General features: G+C 32.7%; 1 protein-coding gene and 1 long non-coding RNA gene across 3 annotated transcripts in view; one reads left to right on the top strand and one right to left on the bottom strand.

Moving 5' to 3' along the window:
- LOC117208986 overlaps window positions 1–1,297 on the bottom strand; it is a 28,856-nt gene extending 27,559 nt beyond the window's left edge. The window contains exon 1 of the long non-coding RNA XR_004487817.1: window positions 488–1,297. This is a non-coding gene — a long non-coding RNA (uncharacterized LOC117208986). The remainder of the gene's footprint in view (window positions 1–487) is intronic.
- The window catches only part of LOC117208983 (beta-1,4-galactosyltransferase galt-1), a 167,718-nt gene that overhangs the window by 81,159 nt on the left and 66,447 nt on the right, over window positions 1–20,112 (top strand). For both annotated transcript variants that reach the window (XM_033450534.1, XM_033450533.1), the window contains one exon: window positions 14,572–14,832. In XM_033450534.1, coding sequence (XP_033306425.1) covers window positions 14,584–14,832 — 249 coding nt within the window. In that variant the 5' untranslated portion in view covers window positions 14,572–14,583. The remainder of the gene's footprint in view (window positions 1–14,571; window positions 14,833–20,112) is intronic.

Genomic DNA, 20,112 nt, shown 5'->3' with positions numbered 1-20,112 from the left:
ACATGCGGGACCCATTTTACGCCTGAAAACAATGAAGAAAGTTGCTAGAAACCTGTTCTATCTATCTTCGTTTGTGAGATACAATGAATTTTACGTTTTGATCTTGTGTTATGCAATTACCTTAAAAGAAGATGCTCAAAGTTATCAACTCGCATTTCAAGGCAAGGCTGTAAACGTCTTATCATGAATCCGGTTAAACTTTGAATGATTCCTGATGTTGAAAAACTTGTTCCATTCTGAATATATCAACATTTTTAATAGGTATTCCGTACACAATAGATTCTATGTTTATATAAAATTCTTTCATTGTTTTCATTGGTGTGCAATCAGTTCCCTGAGTGGCTGCCACATGTTCTGTTACATTCTGTACTTGCAATAAATATTTTGTAACTGTAACATACATTCTCAGATTAGTTTCAAATTTTATCGATGTAATCATGATACTTCTTACGACGCTAATGAAATTTCAAAATATTATAACACACACAATTATGTACGTAAAAGTTTCCAAGATATTTCCATGAGCCACGTAGTACATAGGTCAGTGAATAAGCAAGTTACTGCTTTCGTCTAAAAAACTTATGAATAGCTAAAAAAAAGTGTTTCTTATCGTTAACGTAATAATATGTATGGCCTAGAAATATCATTGACTTAGGAACACTTCATATCGCAATATCAGCATTTGCACGTTTCTAGCCTCGTTTTAAAGCGTTGCCTTAAATAATATTTCGCAAGGCTAGTAAAACTTTACTAGCGTTGCTATCCGCTGTCCCAAAACACACACCAAAGACCAATATGAAAACCATCGCGTGACCGCTGGAAAGAGTTCGTCATTCATAAATCATCGAACATCATGTAACTCATATTTATCAGACACGTGCAGCGTATAACTTGTTCGTCAAGCACCGAGTTCTTTGAGTTGTTCAAAATGTACGTGTGAAAACCGTGTTTTCGATCTTCGTCTTCGTTACCCTGACCCGCTGTATTCGGATCCCGGACCACTTTCTTAGAAAATATCGTCGATTTTTTACGAGCAATCTTCACCTTTCTCGACCCTAATATCGCGGTATAACAGTAACCTTACATTCGATCGTTACATTTTTAAGTAACTAACGTAGTTCCTCAGCATATGCTAACGTTTATCGTAACAAGAAGCTAATTTGTGAATTGCGCTTTTGGAGTATTTGCATCCGATTTCCTAACGTCATTTTGACGTGGCATCTTTCACTTTATCATCCGTGTTAGAATAATTCTCAGCCATGCTTTCCATTATCCGGGCAAACATGAAAATCGTATGGTGATATACAAGGTGGATATTGCTTCTATTTAAATTTACACAAGGGAATCTGCCTATAGGAACTGTATCCAGCATACATTTCGATATACGACGTTTATAACAAGGAAAGAATGCATATTTGTAGAGACAAGAACTGTATAAATCTTTTTGATAAAGAAAGATTACAGTTGTTTTATAAAATTGTAGATACGTATACGAATCTTTTTAATTCCCTTTTCCTTTTTATTACACGACTTTCTATTCTTTTTGCACTGTTTGATATAAGAAAGTTTTCATGCTGATAAATGTACGCGTAACAGAATTCTTATCTTGGAAAAAGTCTTACACCTAAGTTTGAATTGATAGCTAATATCTTCGTAACGACCTTGTAACAACGTTGAATCGGGATATTAGCAAAAGAAAGCTTTCCTTCCTTCCGGCTAATTTTCCTTCCAACGAGATGTTTTTAAACATTTATTCACATAACACGAATTGCATTGTTCATATTTTCGTTTAATCCGAGTATAACGAAGATTAATTATTATTGTTATAATAATTCTTTTCTTGTATAAAGTTTTTATCAGATAATTTTGTATTATATATTCCAATATATTGGATATATTAAGCTAGTAACATTTCAAAGTTTATTAATGTAAAGAATCAAAAGAGAGTTGTGTAATAAAAAGGTGGATAATGCTTTTAATTAATTTGTTAAGCATAAATGAGATACTATTAAGAGAAGAAGAAAATATTAAGAATTTTTCTTTTATTTGTAGCAAGAATCTCCTGGAAATGAGAAAATTCTTTCTTTTTTCTATTATCATGGCTTTAGAATCTCTTCCTATACTTATTTTGTTGTTTTATTATTCGATTTTCAATTAATTTACATCTACATTATCTCTGATCACGTATACATTGAATTCCATTAATAGTCTTCTGTGTCCAGAAACGTTCAAATTACACCTGTGAAAATAAATATCTCGTTGATTAGAAGTACTATTTACATTGTCTCTGTAAACAAACATTAATTCTATCGTAGCCGGCGTATGACTTCGATTGATGTGGGTTTGAAGCTCTCGTAATTTGCAAACGATCGAAGGATTAGAATTCATTGGGCAACTTCGATAACAATGTTCTTCATTGAAGACGACAAATTTGATTATTTTCAACTCTACCGTATTCGTTTTTCCTAAGACATTGAAAATCTTTTTCGAGAATTTGTTTGATATATCAGCATAAACATACACGTTCTACAGAGACTTATATAAAGAGGAGAGGTGTTGAGAGAAATTAATCATCGGACGAAAATAAGCGGATAGCATCCTTAAATGAAGTTTTTAAAAAATCAGGAAAAGCTGTTAAAATGCATTTTATGATTATTTGCAGACTAAAAGCCAAAAACTGGGGCCTTGTATGGATATGAAAATAATTTTTAATTAACTTCTAATCTAACCTAAACAAATTTCAGATTTTGGTGTGATCTTTTGAGGAGGCACAGATAACAACCAACGTAGCAACGTAGCGTCTCCTCGTCGTCAGAAATAAACTCTGTCCCTGATCAAAATCACCTTCACCTTTGACCTCAGTTGACTATCATGCGGTCCATAGGGGCGTGTATATATATACCAATATGCTATATTAACCAATATTGATATATCAAATGTTTGCCTCTTTTCGTTTGTTGTCAACGAAAGTGAATATGAATTTCATATTTAGAATATGAAAATTTGAAGTTCGTGATAGATTTAAGGTAGACATGATGCAGGTTGCACGCTCGCATATTATGCAAGTTTTAGTAAATGAACCTGTCTTCCATCGAAATTTGATAATTTTATTAGTTCGTCTGACAATGAATGTGATTATGTGTTGTAATACATGTACGATGAGCATAATAAACGATCTCGAAAGAAATTCTATTAATTAATATGATTACTGTCGCTCGAATTTTCATTATTTCTGGTATACGTTAACGACGTAACTTTTCGCGCAAACTCTATGTTGTAAAATTTTACGTACGTATAAACCTTGTATGAATTATAACGAAAGTTCCGTTTAATGGTTTATGATTTTTACACGGTGAACACGCCAACGCACCGAAATCTAAATTATACTGCAGATATGTATATAATTATTGTTTAGGGAATTCATGCCCTAACAGTAAAAACAGAAAAGTATTGCTTTCTATTTCTATTTTCCATCAACGACGTCTGTAGTATATTCGCTTATTCATATTTTAATATTTTATAAAAAATATCCAAAATGTTTTCTTTGAACGTTAATTGATTCTCTAATTTTTTCTTGGGAAATGTTCTTTTCTATATCACATTTTATAAAAAGCAAATGCCTCTGCCTTTATCACAAGCACTAATGAGTCTTTGACGCATATTCTCACGACTAACCAGGTTTGCGCTTTATAAGCTGCACGTTTTACATGATTCCGTAGAAAGAAGAAATTTGAAAGGAGTTAAATAGGGAGAAGTACCTGAACGATTTCTAAATCTTAAAATATGTACTTGTTAAAATATGTAATTTGAAGCTTCAATTCATCAAGTATGTTAATTCCATAAGTTTTGTTATGAACAAAATTTAGCTGCCGCTTATCGTAATTGAAAATGACTTGGAAATGAAAAATGATAACAAGGAAAGAGACACGAGAAGATCGCATAGAACGGTCCGTTTTTAATTGCATAACATTCGTTTATTATAATTCTTGCTAAAGTCCCGGAATAATTACGAGGTGAGTTATATTTATATGCCCCACCCTGTATACTACATTATTATAATAATTATCGCATCATATATTTGAAATTATTTTATCAGGTTACGTTAAATTACTTTAATTACGTCTTGAATGACATTTTATCAAAAAAAAAAAAAAAACAATTCTAACCAGCATCGATCGAGATAAAATTGAATATTAAAATACACTTTAAACGTAGAGGAAAATCGAATAGCTTCTGATAACCTTACGTCGAAGTCATATCGTAATGTCAGCGAGGAACTCGTTGCTCTGATGCTGCACCGCTATCGGAAAACAATTTTTCGATGTTGTGCAAGAAGCGAAGATAGAACGCCGATTCGACTAATTACGATGTCAACAACACCGCTTGACGATTAATGCGGGATTTCATGGCCAATTCAACGCTGATTTCTGCTTTCGCTGCGTTTAGTTAAGTGTTGCACGAAGCTTTCGTTTTTCCCTTACCTTAATTGATTTCCGTCGGACAAGTACGCGTAGATTGCGAGTTTAATTTGTAATAATCTGCATTTTTATCGTGTATTGCTAACTCCGCTATGAGAATTATTTCAACTTTATATATTACTTTTTCGTGGTAAGTATTCTATTTGTAATTTATTCTGAATTTACAAATTTCAGCCTATAAATGTTAGATTTTGGTGAAAATTGAACTCTTCACATTTTATGCCAGAATTAATAACAGTTACTATATTTCATAAATTTGATGAATTGCCTTACATTGCCGAACTTTTATCCGATTCTCCCGGTCAGTTTCTTTTACATGTTTCATAAAATAAATTTCGGAACATTATATTATTACTAAAAAGATTTATGCGTCTCTTTTATGTAGATTCGAGAATACACCCATCTGTTCAATAGAAGAAAAATTTCTCAACTTATAAATATTAACAAATTTATAGTATGACGTAAACAAAATAGAAATCTAGAAATAAGATAAATTCGATTTGTAAGCAACATATCTGTGATAATAAAAAATCTGTCTGTTTAATGAGAGATTAACTTAAAAATGTCTAGATTTACAGAATGACACGAATAAGATAGAAATTTGAAAACAAATCGATAAATGTTATATTTTTAAAGATAACACAACTGTAATAAAACCCGGCTCTAATAAAGCATTGATCCAAACATTTCCAGAATTATACATTTCTATGAAATTAAAATATAACACTTTGAACAAAATCGGTAAATTGGATTTAGAAGTAGCTTAATGGCGATAGTATAAAGCCTTTGAGAAGGTTAAAATAGTAATTAGTAGTTGTTACGCCGGGCCTCTCTGCCTGGCCCAGGTCACACACCGCGGGCCAGACGGACACCAGATGTCCGCTTTTCCGTACGGCGTACCCTCAATATCCTTAAGCACCCGTCATAAACCCGAGTCACTTGCCTGCTAAGGTCCTTCAAAACAAACAAACATCTGTGTCCGAAGCATTTCTAAAGACTATTGTCTACCACGGCGGGACAAGGGAAAGTTAGTTTTCTCACGTGCGCTGCAACTTTCCTCCCACTAACCACTTTCTGTCGAGGGCAGTTAAGACCCTTCGTTTAACCAATTAAAAACGAAGCCTATTCCCTCACTCTCCTAAATAACATCGGCACCAACAAATCCGATGGTCCCGTGCGCTAGACACACCCATCCTTAGCTTTCCTCGGACACAGCATCGTCACTCAACTTCACTTCTTCTACATCGTTGGAAAAGTCAACTACTAAGTATACGCTAAATCCCAACGGGGCAGTCTAAGCATAACGCGAGAGTCGGTCTCGGTATTGTCGAGCATACATTTCCTCTCCTAAATCTCATAGTGCTACGTCCACTAATACACTAAATCTAATTATAAGAGCCCTGCTCTAACGCACATATCTATCTTAGCTTCGTGCGACAAGTTGTTAATTACTTATTTCTCTACGTCAGTGTAATCTAAGTGCTGGAAACATATAATTTATAATTCTGTGAATCACAGGGTTATACAACCTCAATCACCCCTATTATCTCAACGGAAATCAGGGGATCGATCAATTCGTGGTGTCGATTGTTATAATCGTAACGGGGATTTACGACCCCCGTTGACGTCTCTCCTTGCGATTACGTCTCCCCGCGATTGGTCGAAGAAACAGTAGTTTTGCTAAGGAAACTAGCATCTTTAATCGTTCGAAAGTTCATAGTCGGCGGCTGTTGGAATGTATTGCGTAATGGATGGTAAGGTTCGTTGCGAACCTCAGGCTCGCCGCCCCTTTCCGTTTTCTACCAAATTACCGAATTCCTGCTACTGTTCATTTACCCTTCTAACTTCCTACAAGATCCTGCAACTTTCCAGTAACATTTCACGCATTAATACCAGTTTTAAGATGCTTTTTCAGTTCTCACAGCACGCGTGTAATCCTGATTATAATAAATTTTACCGAATCTCCTCTAATTTCCGGTGCTTTTTAAATTACTACTAAGTTATAATTTAAATCTAAAAGAAATTAAGTTAAAGTACTATTAAGTTATAACGCCCTTTCAGCTTCGTCTCTGCTTAAATACTCAGAGTAATTCATTCGACAATGAATAGCATCATGAACTATCTTTTCTTAAATATAGGGATGTTCTATTATATTTAATTAGTAAGTGGGGAATATTACAGACATAGTATGCAACGTTAATTTTTTTTTATACAATAAAAATATTTCGTTATATTGAACTGTGGAAAATAAAAATAAATAAGTATACAAAATAAATAAATAAATAAATATATTACTCCAATTATTCAATTTTTACACAATAACAATAATTTAGTGTATTAAATCGTACTCGATACATGTTAAATTACAAAGTTATTTAACTCTTAAATTGTAAACGTTTTTACGGTACCTTACGGTAAACGAGAATCTTTTATACCCAGATGATACATTTTTCAGTAGGTAATATTTGTTGAAAAAAATCCATTAAAATTCATATAATACGTTCAAACGTTCTAACTTAAGGTTATAATATTTTTACCAAATAGCTTCTTTTTGGAAAGTGGGGGAGCGGGAGGTTCGCCGCCTATTACCTTGCGTGAAATTCAATCCGGTTGAAATAGCTCGAGCATGAAATACCTACATTCACAGTTTAAAGGTTAATAGTTTGAAATATTATAGAATCAAAGAAAAAAAAGTTATTATGCATTGTTAATTCTTTTACAACAAATATGAAGAATAAATCGAATAACAGAATGTAGAATAAAGTGCCTCAATTATTCAGTTTTTACACTATAGCAATAGTTCATTATATTGAATTGGAAAGAATAATTTAAAATAATGGGTAGATACAGAGTTATTAAATTAGAACTAAGCCTTTCTGCTGCGAAAATTTTAATATTGTTTAACGACTTACAAAAGTACTTGAACATTTATCTCACCTTAAAACTTCGTTAGCATAGATATAGACATAGAGGTATCATATTAATGATATTTACAAAAATTTGCAAAAATTAAAAAAAGACATAAAAGTTAGAAAATTATTTATTACAAGCGGATGCTCCACAAAGGTTACCAAAGTATTCGAACAGTCAATTATTTATTATACTAGTAAGTCACGGTATTTAGTGAGATCATACGTGATAGTGATAGATCATATACGTACTAGTTTTTTACTAAATGTACATTTGCAATAAATGCGAGTATCATTTATGCACATTTTCGGATCGTTTTCATATTTTGCCAGTTTATCAGCTTACCAGTTACGGTAATCGTATCTCATTTGAACGTTCATGAAATATCGAAAAGTTTTCTATAACGCACGTAATACGTACATTCACAAATATTTTCTATGATGAATGTTCCAATACCTTTGCGAATCACTGTAGTCACTTTGTTCCCGTTCGTTAGTTAGAACGACGTTACGTGTGAAAAGTTGTTTTATCGAAAAATTGATTGATATCGGTGTTAATTGGATGGTATTAAATCGACAGAAGGTGAGACTTCATTCAGAAATAAAATATATCGTTAAACAGGCGATTAAATAACGTTGAATTTAATTTATGCATTATTGAAATGTTAGTTGATTGTTTGAGAAAGTAGAAGTAATAGAATGGAAGAAAATGAAATATTTGTTATTTTTACTAAAACGGTTTTTATTTTTTTTTTTAATTATTTTAAAGAAGTTAATTATTTATTACCTTGTTCCTATGGAAGATATATGTATGTATTTATACCCTCAAATGTTGAAATACTTCCATGATATCATTGTGTGTTGAATTTAAAATCACAAAAGGTGTAAGATACGTTGTTCACGTACGGTTTTCATTTTAAGAAACAGTTTAAAGGTATGTAGTTCATTTTGTATGTTGTTATAATTTAATACAACACTGCTACGTATTGTCTAAAATATACCATCACGGTAATATGTATAGCCATAAATTTAATGTGGGAATGTTAATTCTCGTGTTACTCCGAAATATGTGGTGAATTTGAATACGTTTCACATAAAGTCCGAAGCAAGTTTAAAGACCACGTGCATTCTATTACGAAGTCTGAGTATGTCGCCTATGCGGTCCGGCAAATGTTCGGACGAAATTCCAGAATAATTCCATCGCTTTCTAATTCGAAATACTTTTCAATTTAATATTCGTTTTAGATCTCTTTAACGTTCAAATATCTCCTGAGTTTTCCTTCTCATTAAATAATCAATTAGATGACGTTATTGAAAAAGCGGTGAAACGAAACCAATTGACTGGTTGATGGAACTAGCAGATGTATATCACGGAACAATTATTAAATAAAAATATGAAACGTTTTTCGGTTTAACGGCGAGGTCAAATTGTGATATTTTTTTGGAAATTATTGGAAACAATTAAAAGTTTTTCATTTTGAAACTTTAACCAACACATATACAATTGCATTTTTATTGGTTTCTGTTATTTACAGTAAGAACTAATAAATTTTATATTTAAAAGTTACTATTTCATATATAAAATAATACTTGAAATAACCGCTTTAATTTTTTATATAAGATTTGATGTGAGAATTTTTATGCATTTCAAAATATGCATTTCCTCATGCGTTTAAATTTGTTATTTTAAATTTGGAAGAATATAAATGCAGGAATTATTAATGAAATAAAAAGATGCATATTTTATATTAACTGAAATTTAATTTTCTTTATATATTAAACATTTTTTTATAAATTATAATTCCTTAATACGTATCTCCTGTTGATTCTTCAAACTAGTCTTAGAAATAAGACTTTTATCTTTTAAATTTATTATTTTCCGTGATATGGCTGCTTCGATTTTTGGTATAAGCGTCTTTACAAATCTTAGAACTGTTTTCTATTAACTCGAGAAATTTTTCAGTCCGTAACATAAAACGGGGAATGAATAAAATATGTTGGAAGTCTTAGTTTCAGTTCCACGATATTAGCTACGTTTGAATTGATAAATACGATTACTAAACAATTTTGTTCTTTTTATATTTACGAAATAAGTAAAAATTTTAGGACACTTCAATTTCGATTATGCTGGATTCGTTAATATTTTACAATTATGTAGTTATTTTGGCGATGTAAAAAATTGTTTTCAGGACGTTTTGGAGAAAAATGATCATTGTTATTGAATTTTTCAAAAAACGAGCCTATAGGTATACCTTTAATTACGCCAATCGATATATTTTCTTTATTTCCTATACAAAAATTAAAATACTTGCGTTTGAAAATGATTAACTTAAAAGATATTATTTTATCTCTAATTTTGTAGAACTTATCGCATGAAAGATTAGAATGACATAAATATTAATGTATTCAAGAATGAACGAAATATTTTGTATACTCATATTTACTCTACTTATAGAGCTACTTAAGAAGCTTCTTGCTTATTTATTAAATTCGTCTCTTTAAATTTTTACAGTCTTCAATGTATCTACTATTCAGTGGATTACAATTTAATTACAGTTAATCAAAATATAATTACAGTGAGCCACCGTAGTAAAAATTAATAATTAGTGCTTTTTAATGATATACATTCTGCAGTGTTTATTAATAGAAGTATATAACATAATAATCGAGCGTTTTATTGATATTACGTGGTTAATTAAAAAATGACAGTCCATTATAATACAAATAAAAATATACGCAAATCGAATTGAATAATTGCGAAGATACGAATATATGTGTCTAATTACAGTTCGTCGATATTTCTCGTTCAACGTTTAAATTAGAACTATAACCATGTTTGGAAAGTCGAAGAACTACTGTGAAACGCTTTCTGAGAGCTTTCATAATGTAACATTGTTGGTATGAATCTGCGAATTGAATTAACGTTAGGAAATTGATCATTACGAGATCAAAAGCAGGTGCGCAAATCGTGACCTAGTTACCAGGAACGATCTAAAAACTGTCTATCATCTGTCTCTGTAGCTGTTATTGACCAGCACTCACGAGTCAATTAGAACCTGAGTGTGAAGCTTACGAGTCCTTAATGAAATGATGATCTGCGTCCGTCATTTTCAACGTTTATCAATTATACTGTGTAGTAGTCAATTGATTTACAAAAGCAAATAGGTCAGAGTCAGAGTATTTCGTTCTTTGCTAAGAACGTTGAAAATATAATATGTTTAATTATCATCAGTATAAGAAATTTTGACATAAAATCTGCATAAAGTCCAACATTGTGCTTTCAACTTTTCTTTTCTACGTGGGAATCTCGACAATTGAAGAAATAAGAAATTAATAAAAACGTTTGTTATCGTTGAACATACAACGAAAGGATTCTAAATTTGCATAAAGTCCGAAATTGCATTTAGTTTCTTTGAATGTTTGATATATTATAATTTTCATAATATTCGATACAAATCAGAGATAAGAACTATTAATCTTAATTATTAAAAGTATGTGAAATTGTTAGGGTTGCAGTTATAAGACTTGAAGAAAAAGAAAGTATTCAGGATAAATTAAAATGATATGTAAATACATAGATAGCGTGTGCGTACATTAGTTCATTAATAACAGGAAAGATTTTATCGATATTGAATATTTCATTGTGAGGCAATTAAAATAATAATTTTTCGACTTAATATCAAGTCTGTCTGCAAACATTCGATATTGATTACGTATGCAGTTATTGATTTTTTTTACATTGAACATGCAACCGTGTTTCATATAGTGATGGAGTATCTGAAGATTCTCGACACGTTCTACCAGTAAAATCAATAATTCTAGCTTAGCTTGTAAAAAAGAGGAAAACTATTGAAACATGAAAGTGATATTATTTTAAAAACTAGGTCAAATGTGATATATATGTGCATTTAATGTGATTTTATAGTATATCTGTTTCTGTATCATATAAGTGCTGAATTTTTGTCTTAATAGAATAATATAGATAAAAGGAGAGGATAAATATTTTTTAGATAAAAATAATAGTAATAAATTATTATTTGCTCTATTTTTTATATGCCGTTATACATTATTTGTCGTATGATGTAAACCAATTTTTAATAGAAAAAGTAAGATACTATTTAATAAAAGGGTGAAGACGTTACACAGGAAACAAATGATTTCTTAAAGATGATGTTCAATATATCAATGATTGAAAGTAAATCAATAAATATACTATTGTTGTATCTACTGTTGTTGCATTGTTATGCTGAAAAGGTAACTGCATATTGCGTACAAAATTCTCAACAACGACTTTACTAAACTTTAAGGGTAATATAGTGGCAGATAAAACAGGCAATAACATTCTGATAAATGATTCCATTTATTATGTGCATTTAGAATTATTCTAAATTAGAACTTGAACTATTGGATTAAAACTACCCAAAATTAGGATTTGAGCTATTGAATTGGAACAATTCCAAAAAATGTATTCTGTTAAATATTTAGAAATTATCTCTTTCTATAGTAAGTATCTCCTCTAGACGAGTTCCTTTTTTTTAAAGATTATTGGACGTTCTTCAAAATTAAATTCCTTTTTTCCTTTATTTCCAGATACTAATTTTTCTATTCGCTACATTAGCTTTAAGTCTATTATTTTTAAATAGAGCCATAAGTACATATAGACTTTGTATAAACTTTATAAACCCTCGAAGTTTATAATAATTCCAGAATTAAAACTTTCGTAATATGCATTCGTAGTAACAAAAAGATTAGATTTTCCATATACTTTTAAATGAGACCTAAATTTTCTGAAACGTTTCATCTAAGCTATTTATTTTCGTGCCGCAAAACAGACGTTTGTTCAATATTCGATCGAATTTGCCCTGAATCTTTTTCAACGACTAAACTTTCGCTTGAAACTTCGCTTTTCAGACCGATATCACTTATGTATAACATTACTGAGGAAAGTGAGTTTTAAAACTTCACACGTTCGAGCCTGTGATCATGTAGTACAGTCTTCCTTTTTTAAAGGATTTACCATGACTCCGGGGAAACTTTTTAAGTTTCAATATGTAGAGAACAGAAATAAAGGATGAATATTAAATTATTAAATAATTTATTCAATATACACGTATAATAGAATCACGCGATTTTATGATGCTATTTTCGTTTTATTTCGGGTTTGATATTTCCACTGTCATGATATAATGTATAAACTAATTCAAATTGTTATTAAAAAATGTATATTGCCGTTCAGAAATTCATGTAAATTGTATTTTTATTATGACACCTCTTTTATAATATCGATACCTTATTTTCTCAAGGCAACGCTGGAACGAAAAATGTCGAAATAGTTTCAGATGAAAGCTTTACCAAAAAAAAAACAAATTGGGGTCTGAGAATAAATCTTTTTATTTGTTTCTTTCCCTTAAAAAAATCGAGGTAGCTTGGAAATTCATAAAATATGGATTTAACTACTGAATTTTACCATACGTTGTGCGCTTCAAGTAACATGTAAATTAATTGAATTCCTTAAGATGTTGAAAGCTGTCTTATTGCATACTGTCGATTACCATAAACGATGAATATATTCGTATATACGTATACCATATATATATATATATATATATATATATGGTATACGTATGGTATTATATATATGTATATATGTATACTGTGTATACATGGAGAGTACGACTGAATCAGTATACAATATATAACTATAGATTTCAATGATAGAAACACTCTACATAAATAATTCTTTAAAGTTGTAAATGTTTTTCTATATTTCTAAGATTGTACAGAAGTAACAGCGTACATACAATCTCCATAAAATATAGTTAACGCTAAGCATATTTTTTCGTCATACTCAAATCTCTTATTAAAAAAAAACACATAATGAAAGTCTCGCTAAAACCTCATCCAAGCTTTTCAAATTCAAGCAACTTGAGAGCATTTCAACAGTTTGAACCGGTTATTTAACTTGAAATATTATTTCAGGTTTCTATCCTTCTTGCCATTAGTCAATTCGCTTCGCTTGAAATCATTTGGGTTCGTGTAACTCGACTAATCTGAGCAACGCTTAAAAACACAATGGCTGGAAGAAATAGCTGCGCACACTTTTATTCTCTAACGAGGCGCATTTTCACCAAGATCCATACGTTTCATTTTCGCAGTATCAAACTTTTGTATACGTCGTATGAAAGTATTACTAAATGATATGAAATTTCACCTAATCAATTAGTATTTAAATGCATACTTTTAGTTTATTTACTTACAAACGCATCTACATCTGAGATAACAATAACAACTACGGTCGTATACGATTACATTTCCATAGGTTTATACAATATCACATTAAATTACTATTATACTATTGTTTGGTCATAGATATGTACGATATTTAAATTGTATTAGTGAGCATAGTTAAATACCTAAAAAACATGTCAGTTGTGGTAAATTCAGTTACTTCTCTGCGGCTAGATTAATTGAAAAATGTTTGTGTTCCTTTTATTTCTTCCTTCTTATTTAGAGTCGTTTTGACGTTACTTGGGATGCTGTGTTGTTGTCTTTCGTTTTGAAATTTAGAACATTCAACTAACAGGCAAAAAATATTTCTTGCATGTCATATGACAATAATTTTTGTATATGTTACACGTGAGCGCTACTGAATGATACGAAGCCTAATCTAATTAATTACTATGCAAATGCTACAATAACGTGCAAATACATTTTGTAGCCACTGTATACAAAATCATATCTACCAACATGTAAATATCTACCATATGTACATATATACATGAATATATATTAGGTTGTCCGAAAAGTGTTTTTCTTTCGCAAACGTGTTTCTTACAACAGTGAACCTTCATACAAACCAAATCTGTGAAATGTCGCGGTGTTTATCTCGATAGAACAAAATGGATCGTACGTAATTCGACAAAATTTTCGACGTCTATTATTTCTTCATAAAACGAAAGGAACTTTTCGGACAACCTAATATATATATATATATATATATATATATATATATATATATATATATGTAACTTGCTTACAATATTTCCTTAATTTATGATGTACCTAAACGAATCCTCGAATTCGAGAACACCACTGACCTACAAATCGCTCGAATTCGTCCCTCCACTCTATCGATCTACACACTGACCTAAACGACCTGACAATTTCTCTGATGATGTCGACAGAAGCTTTGGAGGATGGGTTCCCGAAGGAGCGGTTTCAGCGGGAGCCGGGCGAACGCTGGCGTTCTGAAGGAACGAGCCAGCATGTCGTTCATGCTGGTGGTCATGTTCTTCGCCGTGTTCGGTTTGATCGTCTTTACGGAGATATTCCTGATCGACGAGAGGCGTGGCGGGGGCGTAGGTGGCACCGGGGCCCTAGGAGGTCACAGGAGTGGACATCGATTGCCGGCTGCGCCCGATCGTCCGGATTACGGGGAAATCGGAGTAAGTACGCAATTAGGACCATCTGTATCCACTTGATTAAACTTCGCTATTGCTCCATATGAATCTCATACTCTACAGGGTGTTTCGGAAAGTTGGTTATCAAACGTTAGGAGCGTGTAGTACTCATGGAAACAAGGAGAAAGGGCATAGCGAATGTAGTGAATGCAACTGTCATTAGTTTTGGAGTTATAAGATGTTTCGCAAAAGGAAAATATATTACGCATTGGGCTGTTGGAAAAATTTGTGGCCTTCTTGGCAGTTAATGCCGCGTAAAAAGGTACGATCGAATGAAATGCTGAATCGTGATCCTGATGGCATAAGAAGAGTCTGATGCACTGGAAAAATGCAATTTAAGAGAACAATCCGAAATTCGTTAATTAGTTTTGCATTTAGAAAGTTCTGTATTTATCAAGGTAATTAGGGGCTTTGTGTGGCGGTGAAAAGCGTCTGCTTACTTTTAGACTTTTAGTCTAAAAGCATCGAATTTTGGCTGGGATGTTCAATTCCATTCATTGGATATAACATACTCACACTGATTTCGTTTAATCTAACTTTCGTTTTAATTACGGGCAACTGAATGCTTCAAGAAAGAACGAAGAAACTCGTCGCTAAAAAGAATAATAAGTTTCTTTTTTAAATGGCACCATAGAAAGGAACAAGAAATTCATTGTATTATTTAATAGAGTATTCAATTTCTTTAGAAATTTAATTTCGCAGCAACGTTTTCCAACAAGCCAATACTCGGATATATTGCGTGATAAGAAAATGACGATCGGTTATAATATAATTTACTCCATACGGCAACATGGCAGGAACTGATTTCGATCTTGCGCAGTCTCGAAAGTTATCGTTTCTTAATAACCTAATCTCGCGAAGATTTTTTCATGCAGTAGAGTCTCCTGTAATGTTACAGGCTCGTAGCTGAAAGCGTCTTATAACTCCGGAACTAACGATGTTTCGACTCGTGTTTATTAAGACGACTTTGCCTGCCTGTTTCAAAGCGTACTGCTTACACGCTCCTGAAATTTGATACCAACTTTTGGAAACACCCTGTGCATTTAACAGCCGCACCGTTGAAATAAATGTCGGGAGAAAATGGACTCGGTCGTTTCGGACTTGGTACGCGAGCAGGTCCTCGCGATTAACCGAGCCGCGATTCGTTTAACGAATTATTTACTATCGTTCGATGGACCGTTTTCACCAATCAACGCTATTTATTTCCGTTTTGTTAACCGCTTTATTCGTCGTTAGTCGTATGCAAATATTGATCGGATAATGGAGTAGAGGGTGGTATTCCTAGCAAAGGGAAGAAAAAGCGGAAAATAGTTCACCCTTATTTGATCACCGATCGCGGTGGCACGACCGTTCGTTTCTGATGATTTGAATATGTATTTAATCGCTACTGTGTCGGGACCACAGGCAAACAGCGGTGATTTCGGCACAGATTGTCCGATAAAATAAATAAGCGTCACATGGGATAAACATATTGATTTTCTGATTTAACGACGATTCGCTTTGATGGCTATGAGAGAGTATTTTAGCAGTTGCAACGGGACGAAGTTGTGGAGGAAACGACCTCTTAGGTTCGAAGATATAAATCTCATATTATAGAATAAACCTATAAAGTTTTTGTGAAGTATCAAAGACGTAGTAATGACAATTAATGTCCTTGAATTTTCAAGATAAAAAGGATATGTATTCGACCCTAAGATTAAATGTACAGTGATACGAATTTGATCGACGATGTAGTAAATTTAAAAACCTGGTTTTCGCAGAAAATAGAAGATTTTGATCATCGTACTTCTTCTTTGTAGTTTTCTAATAACGGGCATATCCTACGATATTTTACTAATAAGTTTATAGAGGATTTAAGGGAAATAATTTTCTCTGAAAATTCGCCACCAAATTCTTGTCATTTCAAGTGATGATTAAATAATAAATGGTAAATGGCTGCCATTTTTTTTTATTATAGAATTTATTTTATTTCATCCTTTAGGACGTTTCATCATGTATTTAGAATCAGTTTGAAATGTATTATACTACATGTGTTTTACTAATATTTACTTAATTTAACTCTTTATCAATATGTTTAAGTGCTTATGCTTTTTTATTTTCAGTACACCTCAATAATCGATAAATGATCAATATAATAGAGTTTCTTTTCTGCAAGTTTCCATAGTAACAATGAGTTTATCTACGCTAAATATTTGTTCGCTTTCGATGTATATGTATAATGCAATAATAATTTAGTTCAGTAAAACGTACATACGATTGATGGTAGAAAAAATCACAAATTAATGCAGACGCTTTCGCTTTTCTAAGTTTTCAATAAAATTCGCACGACAAATTGTTTCCAATCGATCAGCACTCTTTTTCACTGACTGCTCTAACGCTCCAAATAAACGTGTAACCATTTATTGTGATTACATTCGATAATTCATATTTTTCAGCGATTATTCAATAAAAGTTTCCTGTCTGCGCATGACATATCGTACGCAGTGAACTACGATCACAAAGAACATTTTTCTCGACGCGGCTATTTACATACTTCGTCGATTAACTGTGAATCTATGTGAAACAAACGTTGCCAGTCAATTTAACAAATTAAAAGTTCGTTAAATTCTTGGTTATTCTCTCTCTCTCTTTCTCTCTCTTTGAATGAGTTCCAGTGTTTCGTCGTTACGATCGAAGTGGTTTAAGAGATGATTCATTGCATTAACGGTTCGCGTTCATTGATTCGGCACCGAGATTAAGATTGCGATATTAAAACGTGATAAATGATATACGATGTCAGTTTGCTGTAACGAGCGTGCATATCGAAATTATTGTTTGTGTGCACACGTGACGCTGCATCAACGTTTACGATACTTGTTAGTTGGATAACGATAACGTCAGAATCGCTGACAACGTACAGGCGTATGTGCAACGTGTCTTGTAAAAAGCTATACCGTAGTGAGGTGTAGAAAAAATTGATAACGCGAATTGCTTATCGCGATTTTTATTCATAGTTTATAAATATAGTTTATGTAGAATGGGAAGTACACTTGTAAAGGTAAAAACATATAAACTTCAATGCAGCGTTTGTACACGATGACGCTACTGATATGTACACAGTTGAGCTAATTAATTATAGTAGAAAAGAAAGGAAAAATTATGAAATTAATATTGAAATAAATATACTCGCATATTTGATTTTAGAATTAATAAGAAAGATCGCATGCGATATTAAAATAATATTTTGATATTAGAAGCATATTAATTTTAATCGAATGTTATAATTTCATAATAAATGCTCAAAGTAATTTTACATCGAAGGTAGATTATCTCTGTCTCATCACTGATCTAACAAATGTGAATATTTTAAGCGTACAACTAATTAAACAGAACTACGGAGTTGGTTATATTTTGTAAACAAAATTTCGTCGTGAACTCGTGGAAAAGTCAATTTACAAAGATCCTGATTGCGAAGTTTACAGTTCAGCATTTTTGAAATTAAAGATATTATCGTAGTATAAATATACATATACTACACTGAATAATTTTATAGAAAGCATATATAATAATTTTAAAAGTTGTTCGAGGATCAGTTGAGAAAGATAATACTTTTCATTAATTCATTTATTTAAATCTACTGTTTTAACATTTTCATCAATTTTATTAACAGCTTACAGTACACGTTCATCTAAATGTTTGAAAATGATATCATTTACTCGTATCGCGCAACTTTCACGTGACCTTTCGAGGTAGATTTATAAATTGAAAAATCAATCCGAAAGACGGTTAGGAAACTAAGAATTTCAGTATTTGAGTTTTCCACGGTACTAATTAACTTCGATCATAACAAAATCAATATTGTATTTTATCACAGACATCGTATGATACTACTCAATCGATAATATATCATTGAAATAAAACAAACACGACAATAGCAGCCTCTTTGCGACGCAATCGACTAAATAAATTTTAATTTCCTGGAAAACCGCTCTCTATCTGGGCTCATTCGATCTTTTGAAAGGACAAAACGAGAAGGACGAGCGAGAGCGTATTAGGGGTCGTAGGTGAACCCGAGGTTCCCCTCTGCATCGGGTCCGGAAACCATTTTAATCTCCGCTATAAAGTTCGCAATCATCGCGAATAAAAGGGCGCAGATTATGACCTAAAATCGTGCTTTGGTGTTCGCGGCTTACCCTCGGGGAAATTAAAATGTCTCAATGGCCGTTGGCAATCCGTGACAACCGAGTTACTCCTTCTGACCATCAGAACTTTCTTCGGGGTCCTTCTCCTTTTCTTCTTACTTCTTCGTCCACTCCTTCTTCCACGGTAGTAATAAGCAAGAGATATCGGGCGAGTTCGGAGAATGAGTGGGTTTTCCATTGGAGAACTCGCACGTTGCTCGCGGGGTCGATAATCCTCAAACGTTTCCTGTTGGAAGCAAAAGGGAACTGGCAAAAGACTTTCGAACTAATGGCAAGGGCTCAACTTTATACTCGGTCGCTCTTTGTTCGTACAAAGCGGAAGAAAAGTGGAGACGGAAAACTTTGCCATCCTGGACCATCGATTTCTGCCCCTGTCACTGCTTTCCGCTGCTACTCACGCTCCTATTTTTATTCCTCCCTTTTATTTCGTGCTCTTCTACCTCTTCCCCTTTAGCATAGCACACGCCTCACGCGTCTCTTAACCTCACTCCAGCTGTTTTATATGCTCTTTCTCTTCTCTCTTTCATCCGGTATAACCGTGTCGGACAATGATTCACGGTGGAGCGAAAGAGTCGAATAAGAAGCAGTTCGCGTGGCATTGATATAGCCGCTACTTAAAACGAATATCGATTGCAGCCTGCTTTTCCCTGTGTTTCGAGTTTCCGTGCTAGCGACGCGTCGGGGTGAAGGACGCGCTCGTCAAAAATTCTGATGCCACCCAGATGATATACGTATACGTGATGGCCCATGCAGTAACGCCCACGGGATACGATATGCCATTGAAGCTGGGAAGAAATGAAAAACACACAGGACAAAGTGAAACGATACGGGAAAAATGAAAATTCTAAGATTAATTCTATGCATTTTTATAGATACAATGGCGATACGTATATAGAGAGTGTAATTATATCTGTTTTAATTTATCAGGTTTCGAATTTTGTGGTAATCGTAAAATTGAATTTCGGTATAATTTTGTGGAGAATGAAAAGAAAGCTTGATTGATAGATCGCGTATTTACATGAATTTAGCGAATTTGAAATGCAAAAATACACAAAATGTACGTAATAGGCAGAAAGTGTATAAG

The sequence above is a fragment of the Bombus bifarius genome, unplaced genomic scaffold (assembly GCF_011952205.1).
Source record: "Bombus bifarius isolate JDL3187 unplaced genomic scaffold, Bbif_JDL3187 scf7180000008165, whole genome shotgun sequence".
NCBI classification, from domain to species: Eukaryota; Metazoa; Arthropoda; class Insecta; order Hymenoptera; family Apidae; genus Bombus; species Bombus bifarius.
The sequence above is the reverse complement of the archived record's forward strand: the minus strand, read 5'-3'. Positions and strand labels throughout refer to the sequence as shown.